The 21320-nt window shown below is 35.7% G+C and overlaps 1 protein-coding gene across 1 annotated transcript in view; it reads left to right on the top strand.

Annotated features, from left to right (window-relative positions):
* ERC2 (ELKS/RAB6-interacting/CAST family member 2) overlaps positions 1-21320 on the top strand; it is a 519869-nt gene that overhangs the window by 124955 nt on the left and 373594 nt on the right. Inside the window, exon 6 of the mRNA XM_035558284.2 lies at positions 1911-2078. Coding sequence (XP_035414177.1) covers positions 1911-2078 — 168 coding nt within the window. The remainder of the gene's footprint in view (positions 1-1910; positions 2079-21320) is intronic.

Below are 21320 nucleotides of genomic sequence, written 5' to 3'. Positions count from 1 at the left end.
CATGGGTCTCATATAAAGCATGTGATGTAATTCAGATTGGCTGCAGATCTACTTTTTGTCTTTATATATCGTAGACAGATTTTCCCATTGTTCATTTCATATACATTTCTGTCTCAGTTTCCATACTTGCTTACATGTTCTGGCAAGGGATGGAATAAGGTGGTTTGCTTTCAAGAGAAATTCTTCTCTAGCAGTTTCTTAACGGCACTTTTTACATTTTCTTTACATCTGTTTTTTTTTTTTGTATGCTCCTTTTCTTATTTTGATATTTTCAGATTGTGAAGGTGATTGCTTATAGTGCTAGTATAGATTCTTGATTTTATACGGTAGCTCAGGGGTGGCTGGCCAAATATGTTAACCAGGTAGGCAGACATACTGAGACTTACAGAGAGAAATAAGGAATAAATGTGTTGTTTTGCACATCGTTGAAAGAAATAATTTATTGAATTTTTAAGGAAACGCAACGTAGAAAAATGCAACGTAGAACAAACTAGAAATAGTTTGATTAGCAGAAGATATTTCTGGTGACTCTGCCATAGAGTATGGAATCTGTGAAATATTTTAGTATGTGGATATTTAGGATGTGGTTGAGTAGGATCAACCTGTGGATATACATAATTACGTATGAATATATATATCCATTCTTTTTTTCCTGGAGACTTTTGATTAACCTTCTGTCTAGCCCTTCTAGACTTGCATCTCAATGTCTGTTGGGATGGAACTGAAGTAAGAGAATGGAAAAAGCTGTTCTAGGATTTCTTTGGTCATTTCAGAACTGAAACTTGAATTTTAAAGAAAGTTGTCTAGGCCTTACAGTCATCAAGAAAACTTTCCAAGTAAATGTGGTTTCTCTGAATTATGCAGATGCACTGTGGAGTTTTAGTTCAAATAATCCTCATGAGATGACACATCTGAACTCTTCTGGTGACCAGTGTTATTTCACAGAACTTTAAAAAGAATAGTTACGTGTCATGTAATTCACAATCCTTTAGCATTGCTCTGTATATTGTCCAGTGCTTTGCTTGGATTTGATTTTCTGAATCCACCACACTTTCACATTCTGTGGCCACCCTTTCAACTCAGCATTGTAGAAAGGGAAGAATAATCACAATTCCATGTCATTTACTGATGAACCTCCTGCAGAATTCAGAAGCTCCTTCTTAGTGAATGGATTTCTGCTATTTCCCCTAGGGATACGCTTTTAAAAATATCATAGACCTTTCACTCTGTGGAACTTTTTTTCTAACATCTTCCCCAGACCTCTCTTAAGCTAATCTCTTTCGCTTGACTTTCCTAGTGCCTGAGAATTCCATGTGAACTGCCAGAGAGTAAAAAAAGGAGGTGGGGATAGTGGGACAGCAAAAAATTTGTGAGAAAAGTAAGGCTAAAGTTCTATTTCCCTGCTTTCCGCTCCTTACTAAGATGCCTGCTTTTCCTCATAGGGCTCCTAAAATCCTTGATTCACTTGGACCAATGATAACTTAAGTCACAAGAATCACACAGTTGGAAGGAATAGGCTATTGGATTGACTTTACACTTTTATGAAAACTTTTTCTCCTATGCATATTTTCTGTCCTGCCGGACTTGCCTCACACAGGATAAATTCCTTTGAACTTAAGTGAGGTCTATGGTGAATTTATAGGCCAAATCATCATGTTTAAGCTTTAAGAGTTTCCTTTTTTAACTTTGACAAGAGCAGGACAATCATTCTTAAAACAGGTTCCTTGAAAATACATGAAACTCACTGGAAGTTTTGACTGTTAAAAGTTCACATCTTAATTCTCTTCCAGAATTTACAGGAGGTGTCTGAGTTGTATTATATTCTGGTCATTCTCACCTTTCAGGTTTCAGGTGCAACTATGAATTGAAAATGAAATTAATGATCTAAACTTTTATTTGTCCCATTACAGATTGACCAACTGAAACAAGAACTCTCAAAAAAAGAATCGGAACTTCTTGCCTTACAAACTAAGCTTGAAACCCTTAGCAATCAGAATTCAGATTGCAAGCAACACATTGAAGTGCTTAAAGAGTCACTTACTGCCAAAGAACAGAGAGCTGCCATACTTCAGACAGAGGTATGGTATCTTCTAATCATAAAATGCAATATAAATGTTTAGTTAATTATGTGTGTCAAGCTGATGATGTGTTTGTTGCAAGCCTATGTAGAGGACAATTTGTTTAAGAATAGTGAAATAATTTTAAACCCTTTAAATGTCAGTCTATTTGATATATATATTTTTGGTAGCACACCAGATCTCATTCTACAATTTATTTTAAAAGTACCTATGAGTGCATTTTAAGAGCGTAGTTTTGTCTAATTCTCTTTATCTTCAATGTGAGGGTGGAGGAAGGTGGGCTGAGCCCTAATGACTTGATTGTTGTGATTTCATTCCCTTTTTTTTTTTTTAGTTTACTGAGTTTTGCTTGCTCTGCGTGATACTTTTCTACAGTGTATTTCTACTATTTTTCACTACTATTCTATTCTACTATAATCTACTATTATTCACTATTTTCTACAGTGTATTTCTACTGTGAAGAGTGAAGCTACTGATGTATTTTGAAGGGGTCTGTACAAGGGTGCCTGATACTAATCCGTGGTCCTTTCTAATGCAATTTAATTTCTAATTTATTTAAAAACTGTGAATTTAGTCTTTAAACCAGGCCAGTGCGTTAGTTTGCTATCTATCCACAAAATCAGATCATAAAATGTCTGTAATGGAATGTAATGTCTGTAAAATGTGTAATGGAATATGAGATTGAGATGGTTGTTACACTTAATGGAATGTGTAAATCCACAAATCCAGGGTTAAAAAGGTTGTCAATTTCCTGCAGTGTTTTTTTTTTTTTTTTTTAAGGAAAAAAAACAACCAACCAACCAAGTAAAACCTTCATAGACTTGGAGCACACCATACTATTCAGATTGCTTTTTGTTATAGCTTTTTCACTTTATTTTTAGTGTGTGTATCCTTTTCAAGAAACGCAAATATCTGTGAAATAAAGTACAAATATTTTCTATTCAGAGAATTGTATTATTTCAGGTAAATGGGAGTCTTACAGGATGTTTCAGATTTCTGGCTAACAAAGCTTTAGGAGAAAAAAGGAGTTAGCTTAAGCTCATCACTCTCATGGAAGCAGGAAATAAATACTTCCGAGATTCTCATTATCCATGTGTACTGTGTCTTACTGTCTGTACATTTGGAAGATACAGGTGAAATCGTGGGATTTCCAACTTCTGTTTAAAAGGCCAGACAGCATACATCTATATATGCGCATATATGTGTATAAAACATTAAAGTAAGCGTAATGAGAACAATGGTAAAAATGCTAGCAACACTGGCAGATTTCAGTCTAGCTTTTGAGTACTAGGGATTGCATATTTTAAATCTTCAGCTGTGCAAATCTGTTTTGCAGGGTTTGTAGTACCTGTCATGCTGCTGACGATAGTGATGAATTCCAGTGGCTCTCCACTAGTTTGATTTCCTAATTCTTTATCAGACAAGTATTACTATCCAAGACAGTACAATCTCAGTGCTGGCAGATGGACAGTGGTAAAAAGAGCTCAATTTACAATGCTTTCAGTGATGGGTTGCTGGGATTGTGTAGTTCTAGTGGAGAACCAGTTGGCTTCTGACATGTATCCATGCTCTATTTCCTGTTTCCTGCATAAGGAGGCAGTTTAGCTTCAACATTTTACATAAAGCGATTGAACTTAAAATGATCCATAATTGCCTGTTGGTGTGCAGGAGATAATTAGTTGTATTGGGCTTGCTTATTGTTAATCTTTTGGGGAAACTAAGTGAAAAAGTAATGTTAGAATGATTAGAAAAATAGCTTGATATGAGGAATACTATATAATGGCAGAGAGTGAACTCCATTAGTTTTGTCTAATATGTTACTTATGATATAAATGATTATGATGTTTTATACAAATAGTATGAGATTGTTCCAGGTTTTAAGGAAAAAAAATCTGTCAAGATATAGGATATGAAAGATAGTAGTATCGTTTCCAGTCAGTGTAAGGTATAAAGTCCTGGTTATGATTATTTTCTTTAACTAACATTTATTTCTGTATAATCCAAATAATTCTGATGACAAGCCTTGTTTTACTTCGGAATTAAATACCACTATAAACTGTGTGGTCACTGGAGATAGGATAGGATTAAAAACAAAGCAAGCCAAAAATCTCATAAATGTCCTCACAGTATATCTCGGTTCTAGACAGTTAAGGCTGTCTCAGTATTGACTTGTAAATCAATTGAGCCTGAACTTCTGTGACTGAATCATCAGAATTTTTTTGTATTTCATATGTTTTCTTGTTAGAATTTAGTAATTACAGTACCTCATAGATTGATGAAACTGAAACACTGCAAACTATTTTATATACCCCGTAGAGGTCTAGGTGTTTTCTGTCTTCTGCTTTGTGAGTAGGTTTTACTAATAATTTTATCAGCCAACAGCTTTTTGAGGTTCTTTTCTCTTTTTAAGACTTGTAAAAGAAAATTGGGGAAAGTTGCTTGATAATGTCCACCTCTTACGGGAAGTAATTTTAGTTAAAATTTGCTGAAATTGTGTTCATGTAAAAGGGGATTTTGGCAGAGGTGTCAAACACATTAACGTAACTTTTTTTTTTTTTCCCCCGAGAGATGACATGAAAATGAAGACCTTTCAATAATGGGTTAATAGCACACTTCATTTTGGGATATGATGCATTTCAAGATGTATTAGAAGCAACATATAACGTGAATTGGAACTTGTTTTATATGTGTACAGATGTAGCCCTTATTTGAAATGATTTACCAAATGATTTAAATCTAATTGCAGATTTAAAATGGGAAATAACTTCACTTGCCTCAAAACTTCTTCTCTTTATTTTTGGAAAGATAGTATTACAGTGTGTGCTCTCATGTGCAGCCTTTACCTATGAGGCAGAGACTTTAAATGACCTATATTAAACTTTAAGTTATGTCAGCAATTTACCTGATTTGACACGCTTCAATGATGTTTATACTTTGGGCAATAGTAATTGCATCTCATTTTTTATCCATTTAAGTTGCACTGAATGTTTTATTACTTTTATGTACTTTGATGGATATGTATTGAGTCTCAAATCTCTTGAAAAAGTTCTTTATTTTAAATTATACTGGTAGAAATAAGGCACACTCATACCCATGGGTTTCTCAAGGCATGACTTCCCAAGAAAGAATAGCACCTTTGTTTATTATTTTAAGGCCTCAGAGTTGGTGTAGGCATGTCGCAGGCTGCAGAGCTTTTCAGCTAAAAGTTTAAACAGGAGGCTAAAAATGAGGAGGAGTTTCTGGAATTAAGTAATGCTGGGACTTGCAAAAGATATGTGATTAGCCTGAATTTCACCTCTTTTGAATAGATTGAATTAGGTAGTGTTGTAAGAATGGACTTTGAATAAAGAGTGCACAGTAGTATAATCCTTCATTTAATTCATCTAACTAGCCATTTAATATGAACTGCTTATTTAACCTAGTTAGGAATCTAATTTGAACTAGTTATTCAAACAGTTGTGAATAAATCTCCCTAAAAGTGTCAGTCTCTCTCCTTTGACTGTAGGAAGAGCCTGGAGAAATACAGTAATTTTTACTTGCACCTTCGGCGAAAACAAAAAAAAGTGCAAACCCTTTCCCATATGAAATGCTCGCAGTAAAAATGGCAGAAAGGGCTGAGGTGAATATATGAAAAATATAAATGGATTTGAACACGTGTCTGTGGGATATTACAAGAGGCAGTTGAAAAATGGCAAGGCAGAATTTATGCAAGGCTAGGCACAGACACACAAAACATTCCCACTTAAGATGGCTGCACAGGGGAAGAATGTGGTGAAACCTTTAGACTGGGAATTCTCAGCTTGAGTTTAACCTCTCTGATTAAGTCAAAAGTCTCCAACAATATGCAACAATAAAGATTTTTATAAGGTTTGACGGTAGAGAAGGTGGCGGTTAATTGTGGAAACAGTAGTAAGGGAAGTGGATGATTCAGTAACTTCAGAAGTCTTCAAATCAGAACTGCTTGCCTTCCTAGTAGACTTCCTTTAAATAAATACAAGTTATTCAGTGTATTTTTTATTGCTTAATGATTTATGCAATAGAAATTGCATAAGGATGAAAGGTTCCGGTATCGATTACATAGAAGGCGAGGGGGAAGGTGTCTTTATTTATTTATTTATTTATTCTTTAAAATCTATGAACTAGAGAAAGGGCCAACTGTTGGTATCTACCTACTCTGAATTTGAAGTAGTAGTATGAAAGAATCAACAGCTCCTTAAAACTGCTTGTCTTATTTCTTGGAACAGTCTTACAGTAGCCTTCAGCCAGCTGTAAGAAATAGGCTCAGATAACCAAACAGAGGATTTGTTATAAATTGCTGTATAACTATGTAAGAATGTTATTTTCTTTCTCTGACAATCATTAAAAACAAATGAGAAATCTGTGTTCAAGTAATTCCATAGATTAGAAAATAAAGATTCTTTAAGGTTGATGTGTATATTCTAACGATGTATTAATTGCATATTTTGAAGATGCTCAGGGTTTTGGCACATTCCTTACCATCCCTCTGTGTCCTTAGGGAGTTTTTCTGGTTAAAAGTGATTGCCAGAATGTCTCTTCCCCACAAACTATTACTTTAAAACTTCCAGACTGGTTATGTGGTTTACTGGGGAGAGATTCTGTTAAACTGTGGGCATCGTATAGACACGTGCTGGAGCCCTGAGCAGCACAAAAGCTGGACAGCAGCCTGAATTTGTAGATGGCTGCATCTGCTCCTGTAGCCAAAGTCCCTGCTTATCACCATATGGATGAAAAGAGAAAGAACACATCCTTAACATAAACTTAAGAAGGCACCTCACTAAAAATTATTTCATAGGGCCATAGCCCATTCACTGGATGCCCAAACTTTGAGGCACAGTGTTAGCTAAGAGACGGTTGAAAACAGGCTCTTTGAGCTGCTTGCACTTTTTCTTATTTGGGGTGGAAATTCCTACTTTCTTCCCTTATTTCTTTTGCCTACTTACTTGCCTTCCATATCTTTAGACTGGTTGGTGGGCCAACATCTTGCAATAAAAATTAAATATTTTTTTTCCATTGTGCATTTCAGTTAGCAAATTCATGCCTTCAGACTGCATTTTCCTGTTACTGAGATGTTTTGTGAAACATATGAAAATGAATAATTTTATCATGAGAGACAGAAATGATTTAGAATTACAACTCTGAGAGCATCCTGCGCAAACTAAATGTGATGCAGCAAGACAGGAAATTTCAGAATGGTGTAGATCTAGTAAAACTTTTCCAAACTCCCTTTATACCTACTGTTAGTTTTACGGTGAGTCTTTTTGGTAACTGTTTCACAACAATCAACTTCATATAACTCAACAGTGGATTTTCTTCAGTACTTATAAATGTCCTATCTTTCAAAAGGAGCTTCTACATTTCCACATATCATTTAGCTGTATGTGAGTAGATGAGGAATAAAAATACTATTCTACCATCTGAGCACTCTCTGAGACCTGGTTTTGAAGCTGAGTAAACTAGTACCTAGAACGTTTTATGGTGGTAACCCGGCACTGACTCCGGGCATAGCAGGTTTAGCTCTCTGCAATGTAGAATTAGGAAAAGATTGTGTCTGCTTAGAGCAACTGAATCTTGTGTCTCTAGCTGTCAGGTCTTACTTATCTAAAGGAAGGACAATGGGTTCCAGCAGCAGATGAGGCTGCAGTGCAGGGAGGTGTGGAGGCGAGTGGCAGCCCTCCAGCAGGTGGAAACCATTACGGCAGGAATTCCGTACTGTACAAGCTATTGTTTGTAGTTCCCAGATGAGTAAAGTTAATAATGTTTTGGCCTGTATTAAGCCACACTCCTTTCTTTCTGCATGCCTAAGTCTTCTATTTGGAAAATAGGTTTTGTTAATTATCACTGTAGAATTTTATGCTGTCCTAAACCAAGCTCATGATCTGCCTTGAAGGGCTTCTTTTCAGAGGTAAAAGTAACCATCAAGGGTCAGTTCTAATGCTGAGCTAAAGTATTGGTAGATGAAGTGTCGGCTCCCTGCCTAAACAGGATTAATTTGTAATCACCTTGTAGTAATTAAATCAGTAAATCCTGTATTAAAATAAACCTTCATTCGGTTCCTATTTACTTCATAAAAAGCGTTTATTATTTAGCTTAATAATGGTACTGTAAGGCTACCTTCTGATTTTGGATACGGTAACTGTATATGATGCAATAATATGTGACTGGAGGTCATATTGCCCGATCCTCCTGCTCAGGCAGGGCTACCTGTGGTCCCTAGGACTGTGTCCAGGTGGCTTTTGAGTATCTCCAAGGATGGAGACTCTACAATCTCTCTGGGCAACCTGTTTCAGTACTCAGTCACCCTAAAAAAAAAGTATTTCCTTGTATTCAGAAGAACCCCTTGTGGTTCAGTGTGTGCTCACTGCTTCTTGTCTTGGCACTGGGCACCGCAGAGAAGAGCATGGCTTCATCCTCTTTACACCTTCCCTTCAGGTATTTGTACACATTGATAAGATCTCTCCTGAGCCTTCACTTCTGTAGGCTAAACAGTCCCAGAGCTCTCATATGAGATGCTTCAATCCCTTAATTAATCCCTTAATCCTTTTGTGGCCCCTCGCTGGACTCTATCCAATATGTCCCAGAACTGGCCACAATACTTCAGGGGTGAACCATTACTGGCTCATGGTCAAGTGTCAGCCCAGCAGGACGCTGAGCCCCTTTTCTGCAAAGCTACTTTCGGTGGAGGTGGAACCAGCACATACTGGTGCATGGGGTTTTTGCTCCCAAGGTGCAGGACTTAGCACTTTTGTTTGCCGAACTGTGTGAGGTTCTTATCGGCCCTTTTCTCCAGCCTGTCTAGGTGCCTGTGAAAGGCAGCATAGGCGTATCACTTAGAAATCTGTTGGTATGTATTGTTGTTATGTGCAGTTCAAGTGTCCCTGGAAGTTCATTAGTTCTATTTTTGTTGTTGTTGAATTGTATCAGTGTTTGTTATTCAGTAAAATACATTTGTTTTATTGTTTCAAGTCTGGAATTTTCATGATGTCAGCAAAATTGACTTGGAAAATTACTTCAAGTATAGTTTAAACTTGAGCTCATAATGAGTTTGTTTCAACGGTGAGAAGTTGCAAGCAGAGATATAGTGATCCTTAGGCTCTGCAGAATGTCAACTACTATTGAAAAGCATGACTAGTATATCTATTTACTAAGTTGATCTACATATATTTACTATAACAGATCATCAGAAATAAGGGGACATCTTGATTTTTTTGAGTATAGCTAATGATATTTGGGCAATGGCAAGTGGAACGGATTTCAGATACAATGGTGTTTTGTCACATGTTGAGAGAAAATTTAAAACCAACAGTAAATAAGCTGAATCTAGATCAAAACATGATGTACTTTTTGTTCGGTGTTTCTGTTATCTTAGTGATGTCAGTGTTTTCTTATAGTTTTATTTGAGTTAAAAAGCTATCATTTGAAGTTTTTATTGACAGCTGAAATAAAAAGATACAATCCTGTAAAGCAATAACTATCATGGTGGCCAGAGTTGGGAGGTCTGAAAGTGGTTTATTGCCATTAGGAGAAAAGTTTGGAGTCAGTCCTTAGAAGGTTCACCACCTCTGCTACGTGCATTTCATTTCGTTCCGTTTTAAGTGTATATATGGTAATAGTGCCAAACTATGCAAACTTTTCCTACCCTAATGTATATAGCCTTTGTTTTGATTCTGTCTTTATTCATGATGTGAAAACCCAGAGGTCAGATAAAAATGAGCCAAGGTCGGGCTACTTCAGCTACAGAACACTGAAAATGTCACTGTATTCCACACAGAATCGAGAAAAGGAAGAATATTAGACTTGCTGAGATTTTCTTCACCATTGTGGAAAAGCTATATATGTTAACTTTTAAAATGAAGCCTTTTGCTGCTACTGAAGTGGGAAAGAGATTCAACAGCAAAAATCCTTTTTGATTTAAAGAGATGAGTCTATCATTTGTATACTTCAAGAAGTGGAAGATAGTACAGTGTTATACTATATTTTCCTTTTATCAGCAATTGATACTTAACTACTGCTCTTATCAGGAAAAAAGCCTGATGTAAGTTGATGCAAATACATTCAGCATTGTAGCTCAGTGGAGAAAAACATTAATTTCATATCCAATTGTGACACAAACGTAGCACTTTAGTATATCATTGCTTTAGATAACATGTGCGTAAGCTGGCAGGTGTGCTGTGTGAAGGTTAATGAACTGACACCTGTAAATGTCTACAAAGAAATTTTGTAAACTAAGCATAGTCTTATCAATGGACAAAGATAGGTGAAGTCTGAGCATACAGTATTTATACAGAAAACAAAAATTAAAAGGAAAGGTGATTATGGTAGATATTTATTGCAATCTGTTTTTTTCTTTTAAACAAATCTTTATAGAGAAGGGCTGTGAAATGATTGACTTCTTGGCAGTTCTTTGCATAAAGAGCAAATAAATGCAGACAGCACAGAATACTTGGAGCAAAGCTGCAATCCCTTAGTTTTACTTTGTTACAATGCTGATATTTGATATCACTTGAAATGTAAATCTGTTTTTAATTTTGCAATAATAGTGGTATAACTAAGGTTATTTCACACTCATGCTTGTATTTTTCCAACAGTTTTACTTTGAAATTGTATTTTTCTATTGTTTCATGATTTTTCTTGTTTCAAATCAGGCTGGGCCAGATAATTCAGCATGGTCTCTTTGCTGTACTGCCAGTATATTGTTCTGGTAAATTTGTCTTTCGTGCAAAGGAAAGATCAACTGCTGTAAAAAGCACTATTCTGGAGGCTTACGTGCCATTTACTCTCTCTGTCACTGAAGCTGTTCACAGCTTTCTTGACTCGACAGAGTGTTGTGTATTTCAAATAAAGTTTTATCTCGAGTGGAATTTGCCAGTCGTTTCACTTTTTATGCAGTTTTCACATTTCTGTGGGCCCCTGTGACAGTTTAGAATGTGAGAGAGGAGCATCGTGGCAAGGCAATAAATTGAAAGAGTTGAACTAAAAGAGCACTTAGGTTAGCAATCTGCTATATTTAAATAGAGGTTTGAATAGAACTTTGAAACAAAGTTCTTGTCTTAGCAATGTGATTAGGAGTAAAATCAGAAGGTTCCACTTCAAAGGTGCAGGAGATGCAAAAGCATGTAGAAGTAAATAAAGTATAATGCAGAAGCTTTCTGAACAACTGCTTCATTTACTCATCAACCTCGTAAGTTTGCTGTTACCTTCCCCAATGAGAATAAAATAACAGAATGACCTGAAAAAAAAGAGTTCATATGGCTGAGAGAGAGGAGGGCTGCTCTCAAAGCAGCTCAGAATTGTGAAATGACATTTCTGGACTAGATCAGGTGGAAAAGTCCTGTAAGTAATGGTGCTTCTCTCGCGGAGGGGATAAAGTGCTTCCTGCAGCCTGTTCTTGAAGCCTGTTGCATGCTGGATAATTGTTGCTCCCAATTCAAGAGTGGCTTGAACTCCAACTGTCAATGGAGATGGCAGTTAAACATTTCACGTTTGCCTGACTTTGTCTAGCCTGCTCTTGGAAACATCTAGCACCAGCTTTCTATAGCCAGGGACAGCTCAGAAGAACAGGATGAGGAAGATCAGAAGTCAAAGAGGGCTGACCATGAATTTTGCTTCTTCATTAGTGCTTTCAGCTGTCTATCGGCAATAAGCTCTTAAGGTCCAATAGCAAGCTGGCAATGAAAACTTCGAGTGGCTGCAGGAATCTAAGTCACTATCCCTTATCAGGAGCCTCAAGGTTTGCCCCTGCACAATCCCTAACCACAAAGTTGGGGTGTGACACCTGGTTCCCATGCACCATCCAAACAGTACTAAAGGTGGTGAACAAGATAAAAACTCATCTTAAAGTTATTGATTATAATCTTGAGTGAAGTAATATGTTTAGCCATCAGTTAGCAAAGATCAAATATGATGTGATTTTTCATCAAGAATTTTCCCCAAATTTATCCAGGTTCAGATCCAAACCTTTTAGGTTCAGACTTGATTTTCCATAGTCACCACAAATAGCAACATGAATGTACGAAATTACTTCAGGTTCATCAGAACCTGATTTAAACCATTTAAGATGTTGGTAACTTTTTGCTAGTTTTTCTCTTCTAATTCTCTAATATTCCTTGGTGTTAGCATGTTATTTTTGCTATCTCAAAAGTATACATTGCTTGCTGTTTTAAGAAGAAAAAGGTGGCAATTCTTTTTGCATGTCTATGTTTATGAGTCTGGACACTTGATCAATTTCTTTCTTAGGAAGTTCTTTAGCTTTTAAAATTTCAGCTGTGCATAGTATCTGTGACGTGTATTTATATATACACATGTATATACACAAGGTTTAAAAACCTTGAAGACCATTTTGTTAGCTACTTTGAAAGTTTTTGTGCCTTTCATATATTCTTTGTAATAATGATCTATTTCATGGCCGAGATGCATGGAAATTCTGTCATTAAATTTGAAAGTACAGAATATTCTATGATTCTATGAATATGATGATCTAAAAGCTTTCGAGTAATACTTAATGGGATTTAGATTAGCGCCAATAACTCAGTGAGCCAGAATTACAAATAATTTCCAAAATGATTACTATCAGTGACACATTTGGAAAACATTGAGACATGAGGATGTATGATCTTGATGGGGGGCAGGGTAGATCTTGTTACAGCACTGGTTACCATTGAGAATTTTAATTTTAAATTTCTTCTGAATATTCTTTAACTCTTAAAACACTCTGATGGTGTTTTACAAACTAATTTCTAATTAATTGGAATATTTTTTTCCAATTTGAAGCAACTGTCATGAAAATTGTTTACTCAAGACTTTTTTGGGATGCTAGGAGTATACAGGTTTTTAGTAACTTAATGGAAATTATTACAGTTATTTCTGAAGCTGTTTTAAATATGCTTTCAGTAAGCCATATATGTATATAAAGAAATACTGTTAACTATTTTAAATACAAATATGCAAGTGGGAATTTAATTAAGAAGAATGTATAGCTATTTTTGATTCTTGTAATGGTTTTTGTTGTCTACTGTATAGATGCTTCTACTTTTGCTATAGTCCTATTCACATGTGTTTGTAGATTTCCCAGAATGGACTAGGAAGGGAGTCAGAATAGTTCTTGTTTTCCTTGTATTTGTGCTGCATGGATGAAGGGGACAGATATGGAGAAGCACTTACTTTCAACAGTCCTGTGCCTGGTACTACAGACTTTCTGTGTACCTTCAGTCAACCTCATTCTTACAAGGTTTCTGGAGCGTATGAAACCTGTGGTTGCTGTTGTTTCCCCTGTGGAAGCATAGCTGGAAAGAAAGCATCTTTCCTATCTAGGCATGCAGAATAAATTCTGTAATATGGGGTTGTTTTACTTCTGTTATGTAGCAGACTGAATTATTAGAGTTTTCAGTAACTTTATGTAATACAAAAATCTTAAAAGAAACTAATAGTAATGTACTTTTTGAATAGATGAGCACTTTTTTTTTTTTGAAAATTTAGTGCAAAATTTTGTGATTTACGCAGATTACTTAGATTAAGCTCTGGTAGAAACGATAATAGTGAATTGTATCACGAAATTACCATTTTGTAACGGTTGCATGTGGGAAACACAACTTTCTCAACTGTATCCCTCCCCAGATCATCTCTAACTATTGTATACTGAAAACATACTGAAATAATAAGAATATGGCAATTCATATAGCACCAGTGATTTTTATTTTTATTTTTTCTGTACCAAAGTAGTTAGTTTTATAGCTTGAACTGAATCAACATAATCAACTAGAGATTATGACAGGGAAAACAAAAGTCACTCTAAGGATAGTTAGGGTCAGGGTAAGTGCATGATAGGTAATGCAGTCCCCAAGATGTGTATTTTCTGCATTGTGATCTATACACTAGAATTCATTTATCCAGAGGAAGATTAAATGTTGGTTAATCTTTTTGTCAGATTCAGTCAGTTCTTGATAACAGCCCTAAATGTTCTGTCATTAATTTGGGAACACCATTATTATTATTATTAATTTGAAATTGAAGTGTTGCCTCAGGAAAAGTTGACTATAAGGGTAGAGAGTTCCTTTTGTGAGGCCTGTAGAAAATAGTGCCCAGAGACTACAGAGATGAAAAGAAAGTGGTAAAGATGAAAGGACAAAGATAACTGCTTGTATACTTTATGTGTAAAGTTTTTATGCATGTTGTTTGGGACAAACAGTTTCATGAATGTTAGATCTATTTTAATGTCAAAACACTTTTCATTTTCATCCATTTTCTTTAATTAAAATGATACACAACTGTTTTCTCTTTTCTCAGTTCTTAGATTTACAGAACATTACCTTGTTGCCATTTAAAACAATATTCAATTAAACAGTTTTAATAGGTTTTTATGACTAAGTAAATTTTACTGTGATAAGATAAATTAAGCTTCAGTTAGCCTTGATTCTAGTGGATGGAAATGATTAGAAAAATACTAGTACTGTTATCTACTATTCTAAAACTTTTGCTCTAACTTGGAGATATTTTGAGAGGAACTTTGATAGGATTGCTTCAGAAATGATCCTTCGTATTCTTTAACTATTTTTTATATTGTGATTAAGTGTGCTGAAGTAGTTTGCACATATTTGCAGGGAGGTGTTTGTTAAGTTTAAGAAACAGTTGTGAAAAAAGACTAAAGTCACTTGAAGGAAGACATGAATTACTAAGTCTGGTGACTGAAGGGAGACAGGCGTCCATGAACTTGTCTTTGCCTTTGCATTAATGGCAAAGACAAGTGGCTGTCACGGTTTATAAAAGTGAAAAAGGGAAAGGGCAATGGATGGCTGGTGTTTTGCATCTCCTGTCTTGGGGAGAAATTAAAGAAGATACCATATCATCCATGAGGTTGATCCTTGTGTAGGGCACATAAAGCTATGTAAAAGTTTGCTATTGAAAGGTAGGAACACGGTAGACTTTTCCTTCTTACACAGTACTAGTGTAAGTTGTTTTACATGGATGTTAAGAACGCAAAGCAGGGAAACCTCTAAATAAGATCAACTAAGGCAAACAGAAGTTACACACTTAATGTCCCACCCAAGTGATAACGTAAAATGATTACATAATACTTCACATTTCTCTAGTACTTTCTACTCTTAAAATCATCAAGAAATGCAGACTGAGAATGAGAACTTTTTAAAGATTTGTCATTGTTATATGTAAAAGATATTTGCAAAATATTTTCTGAAAAACAAACAACAAAAAAAACAGCAGTTGTATTTTCTCCTGAATAATTTGATTCAATTCCTATTTGGAGTATTTTCAACTAGCTGGTGTGGTAAACTTAATGGAATGCCATTTTTTTGGCTTCCATTTTTATTCTCTGTTAAAGTGAAACGTTTTTTTCATTTTATAAACTGGAAGACAGAAATCAAGACATAAATGCATTGTTTCATTTATACAAGCCAAGGATAATACATGTGTGGCAAAAGCTGTCTTTCTGAAGTAGATTTGGTACTTTACAGCTCTACTACAGCAAGTCACGGTAGTTAGGTTGTGTAGCCTTAAGGCTTCAGTAACTAAAAATCCTTGTGGACTGGCTGGCACAGACATGTGGGAGCAATCATCGTAGTTTCCAGTTGTTGCACGGAGGAGTTGGTGTTGTGCACGGTGAGCCATGAAAATAGCAGTCTCGCATTTGAAAAGAAGCTGGACTAAACAACTACTATGCATGATAGCACCTAGTTAAATAAGAATATTAGCATCCTTAGAGCAATTTTTTTATAGATCTGTAGTTAATAAGAAGGCTGGGAATTTAATCAAGATGCAAGATGTTCTTAAAGGCAGAATGCTAATTAGCATTTGTTGGACTTGACTACATAAAAAGCGATTGTAACAAAGTTGTGAAATCATCTGTCTCCTTTGAAAAATGTTTGGTTTAGCTCTTTGGTCAACGGTCAAGTGGTTAACGATATTTGTGAACTCTTGAGTCAGCTGACTGTTGCACTTGATATTGTTGCATCAGTGGGAGATGTCACTTCCAATTTGTTTGATTCTTTGATTCTTTTCCAGTGATAATTTTAATGTTGTGGCATTGTAATTTAAATTTTAGCTCTTCCCACAAATCCTTTGCATTTGCAGTTCCCCTACAGAATCATCTACCTTTTCACTGCTATAGCAAGAGTTGCATTATTTCTATGCAATAATTACTAATGTAGTAATACTTTTTTTAAAAGATACACCATTTTGTGCCATTAAGTAACTTGAATCTGCACAATTGCTTTTAGTTATCTGTTCTGTGAAATATGAAGAAGAAAGTCTTTGAATTGCTCCCTCTGCACTTGTGTTGAATGTGCATACTTTTTCACATAGATCAATTTACTTGCATAATTTATATCTTTTCCTCAATGTTCCTTTCCATATTTTTCAGAAGGAAATGTTGGGGTATAAAGTCATGAGCATGTCAAGGTTTGCTGATGCTATTACAAATACCATATATTGTAGGTTTCTTGTTTTTATATAACCATACTTTTGCCACCTGTATGCATTCCACCAGCTGTTATTTTTTTAAAGAGTCTACATGCATCCTGATGAATTTACACTGTATATTCTTTACCTCAGACCTGTCTCTCTGTTTTGAAATATTCTTAATAGTAACTGCGAATATTTTTAGTGATAGCTTTGAGTTTTTACAGAAGGTGCAAACAATACCATGATAGAAGAAAATGATTTAGGAAAGTGGGAAAAAAAGTTTTTTAAAAATGCAAATAAATATTTCTGATGCATTTGATGAAGGAATAAGACGGTAAATGGTAGGAGACTTTCCCCAGTATAAATAATCTAAAACTTGAAGAAAATTGAGAATCAAAGTTCTACAGAATCAAAGGTAAATGAGTGAAAAAAGAGCATGGATCACAGAAGATACTACTGCTGAAGAGCTCTGGGACAAGACCATCAGGGCTGGTGGGGAGAGCTTCTTAAATGTCCTTTAAGGCTGTGAGTTGTGCTATGGTTAGTGTTTAAAAACGTACTTAAGTATTGTAGCATTAACCTATAACATGATAAAATCAGGGAGTTAGAAGGCAAGTATTTGAGAAGTTTTGAAAATGTTGGTACTAGTTTAAAGTTGGATTGGAAAGGAGATCAGAAGATTGAGTAAAATGGATGAGAATGTTTTGGTTTCTGTTTCTGCAGGAATTCTGTGGCTGTTTAGCTTAACATAAGGGGTGAAACTAGATTTGCAGAGGCAAACCTTAATTCTGACATCTTGTAATACGTGTTCTTGATATTGTTTTTGAAGCTCAGTAATGATTTTCCTTTAAAATAGGCTGTTTTTATAGTTATTCATATATGGACTGTGAATGATTGTTGCCTTTGCTAGCTTCCCTTCTACTTCTTTTAGTTGGAAGTATGTTTGATGCAAGCAAGGTGCATGTCAGATACTGTTACCAAAACTGGCTAGAAATAGGCTCAAACTATTCTGCAAATACTGCATTTATGAGGACTATTTTCTTTCTCATGTCCTTCTGCTTTTGTCTTTCAAGTTCTTCCTCAGGTCAGACAAGCATAACAGCTGTTCCTTATCTTTAAATATTACTTTCTTCCGGCTGCCCTACATTGTGAGATCAGGCACAAGATTGGTATTGGGTGGGAAGGAATGAGGAGCTTGTAAATAAAAACAGTTCTGGATCATGTTTGCTGCATGCTTATTTTCCCCTTTAAACTGTTTAAACTGTCGAAGTGCCAAGAAAATACTTAAAAGTAATTAAACTAGTGGAAAGTATTTTATACTGTGTCATTTACTCATTGTTCTGAATACCATCAGAGCAACACTGGATTCTGGAATTGATTATACTATTCATAAATATTATAGCTGTTTTCCAATAATACTTAATAGAAATGAAAAATAGTATCTATTATATCTCTCCCCATTTCTACGTATTCATAATCCCTTGCATAAATTGTATTTTGTTATTTCCCAAGCATGCGTGATGCCTGTGGTTGAATTTAAAACATTTGTAATAAGACAGGAGAAGGTTACTTCTTTTATAAACATTGTTAGTATTTTTCAGTAATAAATTTGGAGGAACACTGCAGTAGAAATATTCATTGCTGAGGGCACTAATATTGCCTTTAAACTTAGGATAAATAATAAAGAAGTAAGGAGAAAAATTCTGGTAGAAATTGCTACCAGTAGTAATAGAAATTACTAAGACTGTTTTTCTTTGTATTTCCACAAAGTGTTCCTGATGCCTGCTTGCTATATCCAGTCTAACACAAGTGATTCTCTGGTTCCCACAGGGCTTGCATGGGAGATAGATTAATAGTATAAGGATTTGTATGGAGGTTCGTCTTTCATCTTTAAATTTAGATACATAGCAAAATCATGTGAAAATAGAGTCCTTACAGGACAAGGAATGAAACTGTAGAGGAAAAAGTGCTTGGATATATTTGATCTCCAGACTACGCTTTGTGTTTCCTTTACACATTTCAGGACATAACATAGTGCACAGTCTTTTACTGGACCATGCATTACACTGAATTTCAAACAGAACATTTATTTTGCATATTGCTATACTTCAGCATTCTTTTCTATCTTCAAATGATTAAAACTAAACTTTTCTCCTTTATAACAGAAGCAGTAAAGTTCTTGAGATTAGAGGGTAAGAAAATAAGATTCTATCCTAAATTCTCTTCAATGCCTAATCAGGTCTGTATTATTTGAATTGGAATAAAATTATCTTTTTCATTACAATTTATTTCATTTTTTGAGGCAACTGTAAATTTTACTCTGGCTGGAAAAAAAAATCAGTTTTCTTCATTAACATATACAGATATTTACCAAGATATTGTACTGAGGAGCTATTTCATTTTTTCTGCAGCCATAGCTGATACAAGATAAAATTGTGTTTCTCTTTATTTGCATCTGAACATTTTTTTAAGCCGGCTTTATTTATCCTGAAAATAAGGTCCTGGCTGACCTTTCAATATAAGGATTGGTTTGCTTCCTTGTTTATTTTGAAATGTTGCCAGAAATTAAAAACAAAAAATTTTGAGAAGTTGTCTTTCTTTTATCCCATTTTAGGATTTTATGCATGATTTCATAAAGTTGTGGTAAATACAATAGTACATATTTAATATAGCTTGTAGGTTTATGTTTGCAACAGACTGGAAACAATTGAGAGTAGTTTTCCTAAGTATAACCATAAACATAATGAAGTTTATCCTGCCAAGTGTCAGGCCACAAATACAGACAGACACGTGTGGTCAACCTGCCCTCTGTTTCTAGGAACAGTGCCATTGGACCAAATAAACTAAGTTTAAATCAGGCAGGAAATCTTTGCCAGACTTGACCTAGACTCATATACATTGGTGACTCATGGTTGTTGCCCAGTCCTGCAGCTGTGTTGATCTATGACCCACACAAAAGTTCAGGCCTGTCTTCATTGAAGTGCCAATGCCTCTGTCATCTTTTTCTCTTCCAGCATGATTCTGTGTACTAGTGGCTTGGCAGTAGGCTAGCTGACTATGCTGTTGTCTTCTGTCATAAATTTTGAAGAGGTCTGTTGTGTACCTAGAGAGAGGATAAGCATAATTTATGCATTTTCTTCCAGGACAACAAATGCTTTCAGGAACTGTTAAAATATAAGAATGCTTTGGTAAAATATGACCTTTTTTTTTTTTTTTTTTAAATAAATGATTATTTTTGCATATTTGAAATCAGCTCTCCTGCTCTTCTAATTATCAAGCTAAATAAGAAGGAATGATACAGAGGATGGGAGCAGGGACAAATGACCTGTGAGGTATATAGAGACATTGTCTGAGCTGGTATTGGGGTAAAAAAGCCAGAGCACATCTGGACTTGAATTATAGCAAGGGACATTGAAGGACAAGAAAAAATGTTTTTCCAGGTGCATCAGCAACAACAAAAGAGTAGGGAAGATTTGTGCCCCTGATGGATAGGAATGGATCCAGTACTATTTAACACCTTCATTAACGACCTTGGTGATGGGGCAGAATGCAAACTCAGCAAGCTTGAAGATGATACAAAATGAAGGGAAGCGGCTGCTAGACCCATGTGGGTGTGCAGCCATTCAGAGGGACCCCTGAGCTGAGCTAATGGGAATCTCATGAAGTTCAGCACAAGGAAGTAGAAATTCTTGCACTTGGGAAGAAGTAACCCCATGCATCAGCACACAGTCAGGGAGAACAATCTGGAAAGCAACTTGACAAAGAAAAGGACCTTGGGGGTTCAATGGACTCAAAGTTAACATGAGCCAGCAATGGGCGCTTGTAGTAAAGAAAGCCAACAGCATCCTGGGTTGCATTAGATAAAACATAGCCAGCAGGCCATGGGAGTTGATCCTTCCTCTCTACTCGGCACCAGTGAGACAACATCTGGAGAATTCTGTCCGTTTCTGGCCTCCTGAATATGAGAAAGATACGGGCATACTGGAGCAAGTCCAACACGTGAAGATGTGTTCCATCTTCCATCCATGAAGATGATTAAGAGTTTGAAGCATCTGTCATATAAGGAGAGGCTTATGGAGCTGGATAACCTCAAGAAGAGAAGACCCAAGCGGGATCTGATAAATTCCTGGTGGGATGGTGTCAAGAAGATGGAGCCAGACTCAGTGTTATTCACTGAAAGGAAAGAGCAAATGGACACAAATTTAAATACAGGAAATTCTATTTAAAAATTAAAAAAAAAACCACAAACCCAAAAAAAACACCAACAACTTCTTTTTTATGCTGAGGGTTGCCTGGAAGGGCTGTGGAGTCTCCATTCTTGGACTTATTCAGAGCAACTAGTTGGGAGCAACCTGCTCTAGGTGGCTCTGGTTTGGCTAGGAGCATTGGACTAGATGATCTCCAGAGGTCTTTGACAGTGACAGAGGTCACTATTCTGTGATTCTGTAAACTATGTTTAAAAACGTGAGTTAGATAAACTATAATGTTGAAAGGAAGGCTTGGGCAAAATATTCAACAGAACTAAATCTTCAGTTGGAAGAAGGTTGATCTGTTTTAGAATTTTATCAATGTGTTATTACTGTAATGAATATGTTAATTAATGAGAGAAAAATGCGTATAGTCAACTAACAAAGCACATGAATAGTAATGACTAAATACAATTTTGAATATTGCATGATAGCATGAGAAAGGACAAGATTATCCTAGTTTTCCCTGTGTACAGGTCTGATTCTTGAATTGCACTGACTTTCAGATTGCATGGCCTCTTCTTAAAATGTCTGATGCTTTAAACATGTTTTAAGTACACTCTCA

The sequence above is a fragment of the Cygnus atratus genome, chromosome 10 (assembly GCF_013377495.2).
Source record: "Cygnus atratus isolate AKBS03 ecotype Queensland, Australia chromosome 10, CAtr_DNAZoo_HiC_assembly, whole genome shotgun sequence".
Taxonomy (NCBI): Eukaryota; Metazoa; Chordata; class Aves; order Anseriformes; family Anatidae; genus Cygnus; species Cygnus atratus.
Note: the sequence above shows the minus strand (reverse complement) of the source record. Positions and strands in the feature narration are given on the sequence as shown.